Source organism: Alternaria ethzedia, assembly GCF_023757985.1.
Source record: "Alternaria ethzedia strain BMP 0044 chromosome Unknown scaffold_20, whole genome shotgun sequence".
NCBI lineage: Eukaryota > Fungi > Ascomycota > Dothideomycetes > Pleosporales > Pleosporaceae > Alternaria > Alternaria ethzedia.
The window spans coordinates 423,349-439,463 of record NW_026056213.1 but is presented as its reverse complement, the minus strand read 5'-3'; the positions used below and the strand labels follow the sequence as shown (position 1 = coordinate 439,463).

Here is a 16,115-nt window from a genome sequence, read left to right as displayed (position 1 = left end):
ACCACGTGCCATACACCACCTCAGTCCTGCCTGCCCTTGAGTAACCGCTTTGTGACCTTGTCCTTCTCAATAATGTATACGTGTGCGCCCCAGCCTGAAAGTGCGTCTCGGTCGACAGCGTTGAGCAGCGCCTGTGAGATTGTCTCGAAGAGGTCCTCGGGGCCCTGTTATGATGTTAGCCTAGCCCGATACCACGTACTGATACAACCCACTAGATCAGGCTCCCACAGTCCCTCACATGTACCGAACAGCTGATCGCTGGCTGTTCCGCTAACAATGAAATCCTTCGCAAAGTCGATGCACCCAATACTGTCGAAGCCGCAGATGAAGGGCTTCCCGCTTGTCTGGTTGATACCGGCGATTACGGGACTGATGAAGTAGGGTCCGAAGCGCTTCTCGTACAAACTTGAGCTGACGAGGTTCGCCATGGTCTGGGGGCTGATGTTGCGCTCTTCGCGGAGGCGGTACATGTTGACCTTGTAGCGGAACAGGTCTGATACGGTGGATACGTCGGTGGCGAGGCCGGTCAGACCTAGGAAGACGTCGCCGTACTGGAAGATCTTGGGAAAGTTGTTGGACACGGTGAGGGCTTGCATGCCGAGACGCAGGTCGCATGCGATGGCCACGCAGTCCTTACCCACCATGGCCACGCAGGCGCCACCGTCTATTCAAGTTATTAGAAGAGCATGCGGGGTGGTGTCGGTGGAGGCGTACTTATTGAGAATGGTGACGACTGTTGCGATTAGCTATGGACTCCAAGTTGACTGCGGGCAGCTTACCATGGCTGTGTGTGTGATGCGGAATGACCCTCGATTGGCAACTACAGTAACAGACGAGGACGTAGAGCTCTGCGGTGTATGTGGGAAACGGTGGTGTTGTGGGTGCTTGTGGTGTACTCAGCTGGGCAGGCAGCTCACAGTGTTACGCGGAGGCGCGAGCTCCCCGGGCCGCCCTGGACACTCGTACCTAGCTCGAAACCGCCTTCTTGGCACCGAACTTTTGAGATGCACCAACCGACACGTCCATATCGGTCGCAACGCACAAAATACCCACCATGAGCGCCCAAACGTCTGTCGAAATCGCAAAGTCGCTGCCCCCGCGCTTACTGCGCTTCTTCCAAAAGTACCCGCCACCATCGCTCTTCCCCAGTCTCTCATCTCAACTTGCATCACCGACTTCGCACGCAACCCCGAGCACAATATCGACAACCCCACCAACCAATCCCAATGCCTCCGTGACCGAGACATCCGCGCCAGAGGCCATCGCAAGACCCGCAAATGCGCCCTCAAATTCAAACATACCACCAGAAGCACACGACCTGCCCTACCCAAATCCATTCCTTCCACACAAGAACTTCGCAACCGGACGGTGGCACTCCCCCGCGTATGGTCTACGGAAACAAGCCGATCTTGTTAAGCTTGCCTCGGAGCATGGTGTCGTCGACCTACTGCCATGGACTGTGAAGAAGCCTGGCGAGAAGGAAAGGCGGCGGGTAGAAAGAGGATTGCAAGTCAAGGGTACAGGCGAGGGACAGAAGGTCAAGGGAAAGCTTTGGGAGCGAACACTGAAAGGACGCTTGGAGATGAGGAGACAGGCCATGCTGAACATGCCGGCTTTGATCCAGGAATGGAAGCAGAAGGGACACGGAAGAGGTTGGAAGAAGTGGCCCAGTGGAAAGGCGAAGAAATAGAGTATCCCGCTCAAATGTACAATATCATGGACACTGTTCTCTTCATCCATGTAACGAGGTCTAAACATGGCTCGATTGGTGTATCACAACGTAGTGATGTCTGGGTATCCTACTGACTGAACTATCTCATCCTTGGCAGACCTCCCACGTTACTGTTCGTGTGTACAATAGTTCTGGGTATAATATAGGAAATTCGATATGCACATATGCATGCACACGCATAACAATCCATCCTGAGCTATCCTCGAGGCCCGGCATAAAGAGAGGACGCTTCACATGACCATCTCCTCGTCGCCATAACCACCCTGCAGCCCATACTCCCGTGCATATGCGTATGCTCCGTAAGTATTCTCCATGTCAGCTACGCTGCCCACATTCTTCTGCCAGAGGCCGTTGCCGCCAGTGTTGTTGTAGACTGGATCGGTGGCCTGGTTGTACTTGGCCGACTCCTTCAACGCAGCCTCGCCTCTGCATGATTCTTCATACTCGCGCCTAGCCATCATCTCGTAGCCTGATGCCATGTATGGTTCAGCGCTTGCTGCTGCCATGCTCTGATCCAACTGCTGCTGGTGCTGCTGGATAGCCTCTTGCTGGGCGGACTCCTCTTGTTGTCTCTCGTATCTCAACTTAGCCATGGCTTCCTCCTGTGCGAGACTGGTGGGTGGCCAGTCGTAAAGCTGTCGGGACATGTTGTAGTCTACGCCCGCTGGGTGTCCTTGACGACCTGATGGAGGTGATATGCGCCAGAGCTCGAGGAGACGTAGCCGCTGATCGTCGTCTGCATTCTGGAAGAGATCGATCTGGGAAGGGAACAGAAGAGAAGGATCAATACTGTTCCTCAAAAGTACGGCAGCGAGGTCCGAAGATTCGATGTGTGTCTTCAAGGCTGGCTCGGAGGTACTGCGAGTAGGTACATGATATGAATGAGTGTAGTGTTGAGAAGCGTAGACGATCTGCTTGGGAGCTTCTTCTTGCTGTTGCTGTTGTTGCACTGTTTGCTCCTGTTGCATCTGTGGTTGCATGGGCTGTGGGTTGCCTTGAGACAAGTTCATGTTGGCTGAGAACAGCCGAGTAAGTTCATCTTGTTGCATGCTTGCGTCTTCTGCTGCTTTCCCCTGAACGTTGATGCCCGTAGATATTGTGCCGCACTATGACGTAACGTTAGTGTTTACCAGCGCCGAAGACGAACGAGCTTACGTTTGCGCAAGAAATGTTCTGAGAAAAGGCGTAAGGACTGAATGAGATGGGCGTGTCGTGAGTGCAGTCGCAGTGGTGCAGGAGCATGGGCTGCATGTCCTCTAGGGTCTCAACAGCAAGCGGATGAGGGGCAAGTTCTGGAAAACGGAGGTTCAAGTATTGTATTAGGCGGGGAGTCGACAAAGGCGCATACAGTGATGGACTATATCGTTGAAAGACCTTGTAGACTCGAGCTCAGAATTCGCCGTTGGCTAGTATATGGAAACTTGGAATCGTACTTGTCCGCGCTTGCGTTGGGCGCTGACGACAATCGGCGGGGGATGTCAAAGGGTGCCTTTGTGAGTCAAGAACAAACGGAAAGGTATTGAAATATACTTGAACCAAGTCAGCAGTGAAGAGGGGGCAGGAAGAAAATTAGCAGCAGCGTGATGGTGGTTCTTTATGTACCGTTGAGTATAGCGTGCTGTCGGGGTCATGCGTGTAGGCGGGATGATTCTGATAATTTTGTCGCCCACGTCCAATTAGTGACGAAGCTGAAACCCAACCTGTGCGGCTAGTCTGCTGGCAGCCAATGATGTGTCCTGAGAGCTTGCAAATAGTGGTCGATTTGGGACGACAACTCATCAAATGTGTATGGGCGTATGCACTTTTGGATGTGAGGTGCGGGCAATTGGAGGCCCAGACGGAAGAAGCCGGGACAGCAGGCAGCGAACACACCAGTAGAGCGCCAGCAACGAGGAGTCGGATCGCACCAACAGTCCTGGGCGAAGCAAGGAGGATCGAGAGTTGCACTGCTCGCGAGTTGCTGCTCACGTACGCGGGTTGATGCCTCTAGGTGTCGGCCTTGGCACGCACGCGCGCTAGTGAGCTACCTGGAGCTTGCGCAGATACACCATTGCCTAGAATCATCAACACCGAGACACACGACTGCCAACCCTTGATAATCCCGTAATCGCTTCCCGGGAATCTGCGGTCCATTTGATCGCTCGGAACAAACAAAGCGCCCTTCTCAGTCTCCACACCGCCCACCATGGTAAACACCCCACCGTAACAGCTGAAGCACCCCAGTCGATCTAACCATGGCGTAGACGTCAATAGGCACAGGTTACGATCTGTCCAACTCGGTCTTCTCGCCCGACGGTCGAAACTTCCAGGTCGAATACGCGGTTAAGGCAGTAGAGAATGGTGGCACAGCGGTCGGCATCAAGTGCAAGGATGGCGTCGTACTCGCTCTGGAGAAGCTCGTCAGCAGCAAGTTGCTCAAGCCCGGCGCGAACAAGCGGATAGCAACTGTGGACCGCAACATGGGCATTGTGTCTTCCGGTCTCCTCCCCGATGGTCGCCACTTCGTCTCCCGCGCCCGCGACGAGGCAGCCCAATGGCGGCAGCTTTACAAGGCACCCATCCCCTCCTCGTCTCTCGCCGACCGTATGGGAAGCTATGCCCAAGCGTATACCCTCTACTCGAGTGTCCGTCCTTTCGGTATAACTGCAATCCTTGCAGGCTGGGACTCCGAGGCCGAGCTACCAGTAGATGGTCAAGTTGGTTCAGGGCCTACTGTTGGCTCGGGAGGCAAGAAAGAAGGCGCAAAGCATGGTGGGCCATCGCTTTACATGATTGAGCCCAGCGGTCTATACTGGGTATGGAGACCTTGGTGACCTAAACTTGTCCAACAACTAACGTGCACAGGGCTACTACGGTGCCGCTACAGGCAAAGGCCGCCAGGTCGCTAAGTCAGAGCTCGAGAAACTCAACCTCTCCGAGGGAAATCTATCACTAGAGGAGGGTGTCAAGGAGGCAGCACGCATCATCTACGTCGCACACGATGACAACAAAGACAAGGAGTTTGAGCTTGAGATGACATGGATCAGCAGTCTCGACGGTCCTACCAAGGGCAGGCACGAGGAAGTGCCCAAGGACATCCGGGAAGAAGCTGAGAAGCTGGCAAAGAAGGCGCTGGAAGGAGACGACGATGATGACGAGGAGGAGGAGAAAATGGAAGAGTAGACGACGACTGCATAACACCGCGTAGACGGTCTATATGCATAACGAGCGGCTCTCACTGCCTTTCACGATCAATGAACAACATTTACGAAAGTCAAGCACTAGCACTATCATCTTCTTGTTCGGCCCGCTTCTCAAGCTTGCTTCGTCGCTCCTGCCAATTCTGGATTGACAGTTGACTGCGTCATCGACGATTCCAGATTCGCCATGCAGGTACATCCGCCCCACTAGCGCGTCACCCTGCAATCCGATTTTGAAAACCATTCAACAATTCCATCCATAAGTATCTTACGTCACGCGTCTATCCTACCATCCAAATACACTCTTCTTATCCAATTGTAATATATCATCATGCCGCCAACACTCATACTCATTCGCCACGCTCAGGCACAACACAATGCCACCAGCGACTGGTCTATCAGGGACCCTCCACTTACTGAGCTGGGCGAGCAGCAATGTCGCGAGCTACATGAGAGTCTGAAAGAGAGCAAGATCGGCAATGAAGTTGAACTCATCGTTGTCAGCGCTCAAAGGCGGACGCTCCAGACTGCCACTATCGGGCTGGACTGGCTTATCAAGAAAGGCACCAAGGGTAAGAGCAATGTCACTGAGCAAGACACTTTATGTATATGTGGATAATACTGATATGCACTGCAGTAATCCCCGACGCGAACTGGCAAGAAAACGCAGACAAGCCGTGTGACACTGGAACACCCATCGATGAGATCTCCAAGGAATTCCCTCAGTACGACTTCTCCGTCGTAGACCCTTCGTTCCCAGACAAGACAACTGGCGGATCCAAGAACCCGTACGCTTTCACCGAAAAGGCTATCCTAGCACGTGGACAGAGATGTCTCAAGGACCTCTATTCCCGCCCCGAGAAAGTCATTGCTGTTGTCTCGCATTCGGGTTTTCTGCGCACAGGTGTGTGCAACCGCATGTTCTTCAATGCCGACTGGCGTGTGTTTGAGTTCGACGACGAGGAGATGAAGAAGAACCCTGGGTTCTTTGTGTTGAAGGAGAGCGAGGAGACGGAGAAGAAGGGTGGCGGTATGGGTCGTAGTGATGTTGGTGTCTTTGGTATCGTACCTGGTGACTTCCCGCCTGAGGTTGAGGAGGAGATTGCTACTAATAAGGCGCAAGTTGATGATGAGGCTACTAAGCAGAACCCGAGTGCTTGAGCTGGGTGATTTGTAGTTAGATCTGAGAGTCGTGTTTTGCCGGACTACATGGCAGTGGAAATTTGCGATCACTTAGAGGATAGACATTGCGTAGACCATAGAATTCAGTGAATGTCAATGAAGACTATCAATCCATGTCGAGTAAGATGGTCTGAGCATATTTAATGCCTTCACATGCATGAGCATAATGCTCTAATGCAATACCAAGTGGCACATAGAGTGCCCACATCAGGTCCCTCGGAATATCTGTTCAATCTCCCAAACTTTATTTTGACCGACCTTCTCAACACCCGGTATGGCCATATTTTCGGGAACCTTATGGACCCGCCCAAGAGGATGGGAGGTAGGGTTGATACTGTGCATGCCTCCCCTCATACGCTTCTCTGAACCCAGACAGGGCCGCTTCTTCTGTCGCCCCAGTAATCGCAAGACTGATAGCCTGGCCAAAGAGCAGATACAACTCCCTTTTTGCCCGGTCCAGTCCTTGGAGACCAGCATACGACGCATAATTGGCGTAAAGATGCTTAAACTTGACCTTGACGATCAGAAGACCTGGCTGTCGCTGATCGAGCGGTGATGGCTCCACGGTCCTGCGCGCGGCTTTCTTTGGAGACGCTAGCCGACGAAATTGAAGCAGGGGTGTCATCCATTTCTCGCGCAGGCTGATCTTTCGAGGGCCATGGTGAAGCTCTACACAGACTTCAAGTTCGCGTAAGCCAGTAAGCTTCTTCGAGGCGGCATCGCAAACTCGCTGCCTGAAAGTGAACATGGCGTTAGTTACTACTGCATGTAGCATACCGGACAACGTCCAAGTCCGTCACTATCGCAACCATACTTACCAACTTTGATGATGCTTCTCTTGCCAAACCACGTCCACGGTCTTGTTTGGATTTCCATAAGTGCTGTAGTGGAGATGCAACCTGGTGATGCTTCCCAAGTGGATGGACGAGGCATATTTGAAGAAGTTTGTCATCCGCTTTGGCGCGTCGAAGACAAAAACTGTGTTTTGGTAGAGCAACTTCGCTGTCTCTGCATAAACTTGCTTGCAAACAAGACTTAGCGCACATAGCGAGCCCGGCCAGTTCGTTCGCAGGCCCTGAACAGCGTTGTATTTGCCAAGTGATCTCGAGAAGCGAATCACGACAGGAGGAGTCGCGTTTATCTCAGGATCAGGCGCAGGGGTCGTGCTCTTTGTAGCGATTACATTTGATGACAACTTGACAGTCTGTGGTTTCCGCTGCGTGAATTTGGATCCTTTGCTGGCGATCTCACAGCGACGCTCCGAGTCGAAGTAGTAGCCGTATATTTGGTTTCTGATCTCACCGGGTAAGGCGAGGAAGCCGCGCATCTTCTTGGGCGGAGACCCTCTCGGCTTGTGAGCGCGGGAGAAGAGACTGGTACCAGTCATGACCGCCGGGCTGACAAGCTTGGAAGCTTGTAAGACAATGTGTTGCTGTGCTAGTGAATTAGCCGGAAATGTTTGTTAGCAAATATCAAGATGCCACCGAGCTGGTGGTGGTCTGTGTCTGTATTGGAACCATGGAACATTGGAGGTGGAGCCTGGGTGCCTGGGCCCTGATATCGTACGTGGACGCTAGTCGCGTTTGGGCTAGTGATCAGAGCAACTGCGGGCAGCCACGACAGTCGCCCCTGCTGCATACCGCCATGTTAACCATCATGTCTTCGCTAATCTCGCGCCAACGTATCCTCCTTCGCCAGCCTCAATTTCTTGCAGCTCGCGCCTTCTCCTCCTCCAGGATAAACGCATCTCGCCTCCGTCAACCCGGCGAACCAACCGGCCCGAACGAAGTGAGTAGAGATGATACAAAATATATGCGACGCATACACTGACCTCTTATCTCAACCTCTGCAGCCTCCGACACACATCCGAACACCTCCCTCGAAATCCCCACTCAAAGTCTGGCCCATCCTCGCGATATTGGGACTAGGCACATACTTGTTCAACGCGATAATTGATCAGCGAAAAGGCGAGGGATACCAGCCCAAAGGACCTATTCAAGGCCATTCCCCCAGCGGCAAAGGACAAGTGAAGCCTTCACATCCCCACTAGAAAGATGCCTGCCATTGAAAAGACTGCCGCGGGCTCGCGCGAGTCTCCCCGCTGGTCCAGCGACGAAGTGACCGTCCTTTTCGTCCTTGGTGGCCCCGGTGCCGGAAAGGGTACGCAATGTACGAAGCTCGTCAGTGACTATGGCTTCAAGCATCTCTCTGCTGGTGATTTGCTGCGCGAAGAGCAGAACCGCGAGGGCAGCGAGTTCGGCGAGATGATCAAGACGTACATCAAGGAAGGCACTATTGTGCCCATGGAGGTTACCGTTCAGCTGTTGGAGAACGCAATGGAGGTCAGCATGGAGAGCGGAGAGAACCACGGAAAATTGTTCCTGATTGATGGTATGATGACCCATGCAGCTACTTTCCAGTCCATTGTCTAACATGATAGGCTTCCCGCGCAAACTCGACCAGGCCCACGCTTTCGAGCGCTCCGTCTGCCCTTCCAAGTTCACCATCTTCTTCGAGTGCTCCGAGGCTGTCATGGAGAAGCGACTCCTCGTCCGCGGCGAGACATCAGGACGCGCTGACGACAACCTCGAGAGTATCAAGAAGCGCTTCAGGACATTCGTGGAGACAAGCATGCCCGTGGTCAATGAATTCGAGTCGCAGGATAGGGTTGTCAAGATCAACGCAGAGCAGGAGCCTGACCAGGTTTACCGGGACGTTGTGGAGAAGCTCAAGGAGCGTGGCGTGAAGCCCATCAACATCACCTTTGTGCAGACACAGGCTTCATAGTCTATAGGGAGACGCCCAAGAATCAATATATCTGAATTGCATTGTCTATCATGCAGCTCGAGGGCTGCTGTTCATGAACCTGAAAAGCCTCATAATGCATCTGTCCCAAGCCGACCCCTTTTGAAAGAAAGAAACGCGCACCAAGACGACGTAACCATTTAGTCCATATCGTCATCAATGGCCCTCTGCTGCTTCCTCTGTCCGCCCCTTCCGCCGAACCGCGACGCCATATCGGCCTTCTGGTCGGCCTTGTTTGCTTCCTCCTCCTTCTCCTGCGCGAACCTCTGCTTCTCCTGCTGGATGACCAGCAGAACACCTTGCAGACTGTTTCGCCACAAATCTAACCTTGAAGCTACCTCTCTCCACTGGTTGTCGCCAAAGACGCGGTATGTTGAGCGGTGGATCAAAAAGGTCTGGTTGAGCTGGCTGAGCTTGCCCTCGACAAGACCAGCGCGGATCACGTCAATGACCCACATCTCGACGTCTTCGGATGGTACTTGTAGTGCCTTTGCGATCCTCTCGTAAGGTAGCGACCTGGCTTGACCCGCTGAAGCAGCCATGGACGCAAGGGTGAGGAGGCGCATCTTGCGGTTCAAGGCACCGGCGTCAAGGCCGGACTCCTCAACCCAGCCATCGTGCTCGTCCTTGAAGTCGTTGTAGTCATCCAGGAGATCGGAGTTGAAGATTTCAAGGAGCTGGAAGTATATGGGGTCGGAGTTACGGAGGGCCTGGATCGAGTCGAGATCGGTGAGATCTTGGAAATCGAAGTGGGTCGGGTGTGTGAGGGCCGACTTGAGGGCGCGAAGAGAGAGCTCGCGAGCCTCTGGGGACGAAGCCTGCTCTGAAGGGAATGTCCTGAGTGCGCGTAGCAGATATGTGTATGCCTGCTCCTCCTCGCCTGCGTCCGATGCGACGTCGCTCACAGCAAGGTAGAGCTTGCGCGAATCCTCCTCCCCGGTCTTCCATGCGGCTATCCAGCTGTCGAGCTGCTTGAGTTGTGGTCGCAGTGTCTCGAAGTTTGATGTGGCGCGAATGACACGGAGAATGGCAAGGAGCACGTGGTAGCGCGTCTCGCTGTCTGGCTGGGTGGTGTTGAAGATGGTGCTGAGGATGGAGAGCGCAAGACCACCACCGTTCAGAGGCGACGAGGAGATGGGCGTGCTCAGGTTCTGGCACATCTTGGGGATGAAGATGGAGACATTTGGCGACTGGTTTACGAGGTGGATGAGCAGGTTGTAGGCCGCAATAAACTCTGCGTACTCATTGTTAGCCCGGTGTTTTCTCCCTCAGAAGGACCCCTCGAGTCATTGCTGGAGCCGTACCCTTCTCGGGCGCCTGGTTCAGCGCCTGGCTGCCGACGACGAGCTTCTTGAGCACATCGTCCTTCTTGTTCTCCTTGAGCAGGTCCGCGCTCTCGCCCTGGAGGTTGGCGCTCTCATCGCCCTGGGATTTTTTGAGGCTGTCGATGTATTGTGCGAACTCGTCGGTAAGCTCCTCGAAGGTGCCCTCGATGAGCAGCGTGGTCTTGGCGCCCGGCATGGTGAGAATAGTAGAGACTGGTATCGGGGCAGTGTGTAGGCGGCGGGCGCAGGGGCGGGGCTGGTGGATTGTCGACAATGGGAGCGGCGTTGGTGGGATGCCAAGATTGGAGTTGGATTTTTGGGAAGTCGCTATCGATAGCCGCACAGACAAACAACCCCAACAGCCAGAACCACTTGCTACCTTGACGATGTCACATTACTTGAGTTTGCCATGTACGATTTCAAGTCCTCGGAAGCCTCACAAATCCCAATGCGATATTGGTCAGCGTCCTCGAGGAAGCAGTACCTTGTCCTGAACCGTGTCATCATCAAAGCCCGGCCGCTCGAAGGATAGCACTTACCATCATACAACGCAATCTCATACACACCACCTTCAGCTTCCGGGTGCACAGCTACGAAAGACCTTTCCGTCAGCGCACTCCCATCTCTAACATCAAGGACATTGTTATCCAAGATGAAGACCCCCCACTCCGCCAACTCTCCCTCAAGCACGTCGGTCGAACCCGGACGCAGTACATCGCTCATGTATAGGAGTTCGCTAGACTGATTTCGACTATGCAACACCACCTGTCGATCCCCATCCTCGGCCGCATGAAGCTCCCACGTGTTCGTTGCATTGTACTTCACGAGATAGAAGCTGCTAGCTGCATCCTGGCTGTCGCCGAGCACGTAGGTGCGTATGTCCAAAGAACTGACTGGCAGAGATACCCATTGGCTGTCCAGGGACGGATCGTCGCTGTGTCCGATAATCAGCGACCCAATATAGAAGATTTCAAAGGACTAGACGTACGATGAGGACCGCAGCTGATATAATTGGGTACCCGAAGCTGGGACATCAAGTTGGGCTCGTCTATCATGTGAGCACGCCAAAGCCATGTCAGACAAGCCTATAGCAAGAGCGAGGAAGGACTTCATCCCAAGATTCAGCACTGGAAAATTGCTTGCGACGGATAGAAAGACACTCAAGTCAAGTGCCGATAACACGTATGTATAGTTTGCGGGGGCGACAGGGGTCGGAATGAAGGCCCCTTCAGCCTGCAACATATCAGCTTCGCTTAGATTCAAGCCTCATCTATAAACATCCTGCCTTTCTAAATTTCTCTTGGCCTGTACTCAACATGTTGCAGAAAACCCACATGTCGATAGCATGGCAGTAGTAGAGGGGCCAGACCACACCATGTCGCAGTGGGGCCTTTATGATGTTGTTCGTCGACTGCTCTCAGAAAATCACCATCTTCTGAGACGCTGATATCTATCACTCCTACTCAAAACGTGTCAAAATGAAGTTCACGACAATTGCATCTTCGTTGGTTCTCGCTGCATCGGCCATCGCGCAGACCACGCCCTCGGGCTTCACTCCTGCCACCAATGCAACGCTGGATGTCTACTACGGGACACAGTACATCAGTCCCGGTCTCATCGTTAAAAAATCAAGTACGAACCCGAGGTGCAAAGAAGGATGTGCCATACTGATGTAAAACAGCAACGGCAAAGGCCCCTGTCATTGGTCTCACCAACACAACGCTCAGCGGAAAGTACCTGCTTGCAATGATCGGTATTTCCCCTTCTCATTATCAAAAACGCATCACACTGACACTGCTCAGACATCGATGTCACCCAAAACGGCCGTGCGTCAACCGTCCTGCATGCCCTTCTGCAGGATTACACGCCCTCCGGCACCAAGCAGAACGGCACATCGGTCCTCACTACGACAGCCACAACGCCTTCGTCGTACTTTGGTCCTGCGCCACCCGCTGGCGCGCCTCCCACTCATCGTTACGTATTCTTGCTGCATGAGCAGCCGGCAAACTTCGCGGTCCCGGCTGCGCATCAACAGGCTGTTAGCAGCCGGTTCGGCATTGACTGGCCAAAGTTCATTGTGGATGCTGGGCTCAAAGCCCCGATTGCTGGGAATTACTTGCAGGTGAAGAGTGGAGATAACACGAAGAGGTGGGAAGCGTAGGAAGAAGCTTGTCCTTCTATTTCGAAGCGCAACACGTCCCATCCAAAATGCACCTCCGCGTTCAATAGTGTGCAAATGCAACTCCAAATCCCCAGGCCCCTAAATGCAACGCCGATCCCTTCCTCCTCACTACCTGAAGTCCACACCCAAATCATACCGTGCAGTTCAGGTTGTTTCCCAAAGTAGTCCTGAACACATCCAAAAGACACTGATGCGCGCGATCCCCATCTTCACTCAGTATCTCGCTGCTGTCGATAACGTATGCGCCTGCCGGAACGACGATGCCGTTGTAGTACACGACGGTATCTACCGTACGAGCTTTGCACGCTATTAATGCCAACAGTCAGTAGCCGATCTCCAAACGATAGGATATGGTAGAATACACACCTTCCTTTTCGTTAGACCACATCCACCCAATGCTATACATGGTCTGATCGTAATGCAGAATGCTCTTCGTGGTATCGTAAACGACCCGCCGTCTTCTCATGTTGTTTTCTGTCCAGGCCTCATCGGTGACGGCGTAGGCGAAGCATTTATCTGATGAGCGGCCGATTTTGTCGATGGCTGTTACGCTGGTGATGGCGGTTGCGAGGATGGCGATGAGGCTTGCTTTGCGCATCGTGAGGACTTTGCTTGTGCGTTTAGACGGAGGTGGCTGGAGGGGTAGGAAGGAGAAGTATTTTGCATGTCTTGTTGATCTGCTGGCCTGGTAAGGGGTCCGGTTGGTAGGGCTACGGGCTGGGGGATCCGGTGTTGGAACCGTGGTACTTGGTTAGGGGACTTGACACCAACACCGAAATATTATCTCATCACTTCACCGCATGCATGCCGTATGTGTGCTTGGGACCTGTGCAAGTTGAAGTAAAGCAATGTATTCGTCGCGTCGCGAGAAGCGACATATCAAGCGCAACTAAGATATCCACATGAAAAGAACCTACTCGCCAGGCTCATGTCATCCATACATGAAAACCTCTGATTAGTGACCAAAGGCTTGTGAATTGCCTGCATTAATCTTTGCAAACTCCCTGTTCTCTTTCTGCCATTTCCTCGCATATCTGACGCCAAATCCGTGTTCGAACACTTCGCGGATGGCCTCAAGTGGCATCCCCTTGACTTCAGGGAAGCAGAAGATAACGAATAGCCAGCCGACGAAGCAGATGCCTGCGTAGAAGCCGAAGGCCCCTGATGGCGTGATGCCTTTCATCATGGAAAGGAAGGTCGAGGCGATGATGATGTTGGTACTCCAGCATGTGACCGTATTCAACATCGTTCCAACAGCTCTGACCTCCATAGGAATCAGCTCGGTCCCGATCCATGCCACGGTAGCCACACCACTAGCTGATTGAAGTTAGCACTGGTCTAGTGATAGCGGAAGAGAAGACAAAAAAGACTTCAGCATAGTGAGGGTACTTACAGTAGAAGCCAACGAAGATGATGATCGTGGCAATAAGGACATAACCTGGCCAGCCAATCTCTTCGCTCTGGACAGCCAATGTGCGGAGATCAATCGGGATGTAAGAGAAGCTGACGGCAGCGATGACAAGACAGACGCTCATGCCCAGAATCGTTATCAAGAGAATGCGACGGCGGCCGAACTTGTCGACAATGACAAGGTTGACGAGCGAGAAGATAAAGTTCGTGGCGGAAACGGTAATGGCGACAGCGGTCGCGTTGTTGAAGCCTACAATCTTGAAGAGCGTCGCTGAGTAGTACATGAGTGTGTTGAAGCCCGACAGTTGTGAAATGGCCATGATCGTGCATGCTGTAAACACAGCGCGGAAAGTGGATGCTGTGGTGAAGATACGGGCCAGAGTCTTGAACACCGAATCATCCACCATAGTCTGTGTGGCTTCGTTGATGCTCATCTCAATGCTCGTGATCTTCGCGCGTCGCTGCTCTTCGGTCGATGTTGGGTAGATGCGCGTAAGGACAATACTGGCTTGGTCTACGTCCCCGTGTGCGACTAGTTGGCGGGGAGACTCGGGGCAGAGAGTCAGAAGACCGGCAAGGAGGATGGCGGGTGCCGCACCGATGCCAACTGTTGCTCTCCAGGCTTGTGAGTTGGCGCCTCCGACTTGTGCGAAGCCGGCACCAATGGATGACGCAAGAAACTGGCCAAAGGTGACGCTCATGTTGTTGAAGGCAATCATCCGGCCGCGATATTTGGCTGGCGCCAGTTCTGAGATGTACAGAGGAACAATCATAGCCGCTGAGCCGACACCCAGGCCTACGACGAAGCGGCCTACAGCGAACTGTGGGAGGTGATACGCAGCCGTCTGGAGTATGGTGCCGATAACGAAGACGCCGCACGCCAAGAAGATTGGCAGCTTGCGACCATATTTGTCGGCAATCATACCAGCGATGACGGCTCCCACGAGGGCACCTCCAGAGGTAAGTGATGTGACGAGCTCCTGCTCTGAGGACGTGAGTTCGTGGCCGAGAGACGAGCCAATAGTAACGAGCACCGAAGAGATGTAGCCAGTATCGTAACCTCGACAAAGTCAGCAAGGTCGGATCTCAGAATCCAACCCACAAATAGAGTTACGCACCGAAAAGGAGACCACCGAGAGAAACAGTCATGGAGATTAGCCAAGCAGCCTTCGAAGCGGCTGTAGCTTCGATGCCAGAGAGATTTGCGATTTGCTCCGCATGTTCGCGTGCAGTCGTGATGTCTTCAATCTTGTCGATGCTGGAAGACCGTTCATTGAAGATATCGACCTTCTTCAAGTCTTGAGCCATATTGACCTGGAGTTGGCAGTGGTGAGGAGTTCGGATGATATTACAGAGGTGGTGATCAGAGTCAACAATGCAATGATGACAGGAGAGGCTCGAGGGCTTGCGATACTTCAAGCCATACTCCAGGAGATATCGCGTGCTACTTATGCTACTCGTGTAGCCTCAAATTCGCTCTCCGACAATGGCCGGCACGACGCGCAACCAAGCTCGATGCGAAGAGCTCTCGCAGGCTGACCTGGATTGCCACGTTGGGATCCGTCGCACCATACTGGCAACGCTTTCCCCAGGTTTCTGCTCGCAAGTCTCCGCAAACCTATCGGGTATGCGTCATTCTTCGCTTCGCAATGTTGGGGTGCATGGGAAAATGCGGGGGAGGGCCCTAGAGAACAGGGTAGACCGGCGTGTTGGGACCGCTTGACAGCTCAATCGGATGCTGCACATTGGTTGACACGGCATGGCGGATCGAGAACGCTGGTCGCGCGTGCGGCTTAGGATAGTCGAGGATAGGAAGTTTGCGGCATAGACTTCTACGTTGGGCGCCAAGGCTCGGGGTCAAAAGGCCGTATCCTGCGGGCTTGCCGTTTTCAACATTCCGAGGTTGAGATCGGATGGATATCGCCAGACCCATCCTATGGAAATATCACAAAGCCGATAGAAGGTTACCGAAGTCCAGGCGGCCTTTGACAAACTGGTTGGATTCGTACATCATGCGACGTGACGTGACGAAAAAAGTCGGGGTAGCGGAAGCAACAGCCTTTTTCTATTGGAGCTAGAGCTTCTCCACGTCCGTAACTCAGCGTGCCACAGGGCGTTTGAGTGTCTTTCCTGCTCAAGCAATCGCTGATTGATAATGCTACTCGAAAACCGTCAGATCGGCATGATCATTCATCAATGACAGTGTTGGTATGAGCGAGCGCTTCTTGGTATTACATTAATATTAGATATTGCTATAAGGTTCTCGCTGTAACGAGGAGATCTATCATACCGAAATGACC

The 16,115-nt window shown here is 53.2% G+C and overlaps 9 protein-coding genes across 9 annotated transcripts; 5 read left to right on the top strand and 4 right to left on the bottom strand.

Moving 5' to 3' along the window:
* Positions 1-20: 20 nt before the first annotated feature.
* Positions 21-782, bottom strand: PUP3 (proteasome core particle subunit beta 3; the record flags this gene model as incomplete). Its single annotated transcript, XM_049379047.1, has 4 exons — positions 21-164; positions 213-664; positions 715-733; positions 780-782. The coding sequence occupies 4 exons, from the start codon at positions 780-782 to the stop codon at positions 21-23; spliced, it is 618 nt and encodes a 205-aa protein (XP_049231317.1).
* Positions 783-1,054: 272 nt separating this feature from the next.
* J4E87_007451 (uncharacterized protein) lies at positions 1,055-1,690 on the top strand (the record flags this gene model as incomplete). Its single annotated transcript, XM_049379046.1, has 1 exon — positions 1,055-1,690. One exon carries the CDS (start codon positions 1,055-1,057, stop codon positions 1,688-1,690), a length of 636 nt encoding a protein of 211 aa, XP_049231316.1.
* A 272-nt stretch (positions 1,691-1,962) lies between these two features.
* On the bottom strand, positions 1,963-2,781 carry J4E87_007450 (uncharacterized protein; the record flags this gene model as incomplete). Its single annotated transcript, XM_049379045.1, has 1 exon — positions 1,963-2,781. The coding sequence occupies one exon, from the start codon at positions 2,779-2,781 to the stop codon at positions 1,963-1,965; it is 819 nt and encodes a 272-aa protein (XP_049231315.1).
* A 1,136-nt stretch (positions 2,782-3,917) lies between these two features.
* Positions 3,918-4,894, top strand: J4E87_007449 (uncharacterized protein; the record flags this gene model as incomplete). The annotated part of the gene is made up of 3 exons (XM_049379044.1): positions 3,918-3,920; positions 3,976-4,527; positions 4,577-4,894. 3 exons carry the CDS (start codon positions 3,918-3,920, stop codon positions 4,892-4,894), a joined length of 873 nt encoding a protein of 290 aa, XP_049231314.1.
* Positions 4,895-5,242: 348 nt separating this feature from the next.
* Positions 5,243-6,072, top strand: J4E87_007448 (uncharacterized protein; the record flags this gene model as incomplete). The annotated part of the gene is made up of 2 exons (XM_049379043.1): positions 5,243-5,483; positions 5,549-6,072. The coding sequence occupies 2 exons, from the start codon at positions 5,243-5,245 to the stop codon at positions 6,070-6,072; spliced, it is 765 nt and encodes a 254-aa protein (XP_049231313.1).
* A 1,665-nt stretch (positions 6,073-7,737) lies between these two features.
* Positions 7,738-8,880, top strand: J4E87_007447 (uncharacterized protein; the record flags this gene model as incomplete). The annotated part of the gene is made up of 4 exons (XM_049379042.1): positions 7,738-7,881; positions 7,946-8,119; positions 8,148-8,484; positions 8,534-8,880. 4 exons carry the CDS (start codon positions 7,738-7,740, stop codon positions 8,878-8,880), a joined length of 1,002 nt encoding a protein of 333 aa, XP_049231312.1.
* Positions 8,881-9,038: 158 nt separating this feature from the next.
* Positions 9,039-10,419, bottom strand: J4E87_007446 (uncharacterized protein; the record flags this gene model as incomplete). Its single annotated transcript, XM_049379041.1, has 2 exons — positions 9,039-10,132; positions 10,203-10,419. 2 exons carry the CDS (start codon positions 10,417-10,419, stop codon positions 9,039-9,041), a joined length of 1,311 nt encoding a protein of 436 aa, XP_049231311.1.
* Positions 10,420-11,701: 1,282 nt separating this feature from the next.
* On the top strand, positions 11,702-12,384 carry J4E87_007445 (uncharacterized protein; the record flags this gene model as incomplete). Its single annotated transcript, XM_049379040.1, has 3 exons — positions 11,702-11,855; positions 11,905-11,976; positions 12,026-12,384. 3 exons carry the CDS (start codon positions 11,702-11,704, stop codon positions 12,382-12,384), a joined length of 585 nt encoding a protein of 194 aa, XP_049231310.1.
* A 976-nt stretch (positions 12,385-13,360) lies between these two features.
* J4E87_007444 (uncharacterized protein) lies at positions 13,361-15,123 on the bottom strand (the record flags this gene model as incomplete). Its single annotated transcript, XM_049379039.1, has 3 exons — positions 13,361-13,722; positions 13,799-14,875; positions 14,934-15,123. The coding sequence occupies 3 exons, from the start codon at positions 15,121-15,123 to the stop codon at positions 13,361-13,363; spliced, it is 1,629 nt and encodes a 542-aa protein (XP_049231309.1).
* Between the last annotated feature and the right edge of the window lie 992 nt (positions 15,124-16,115).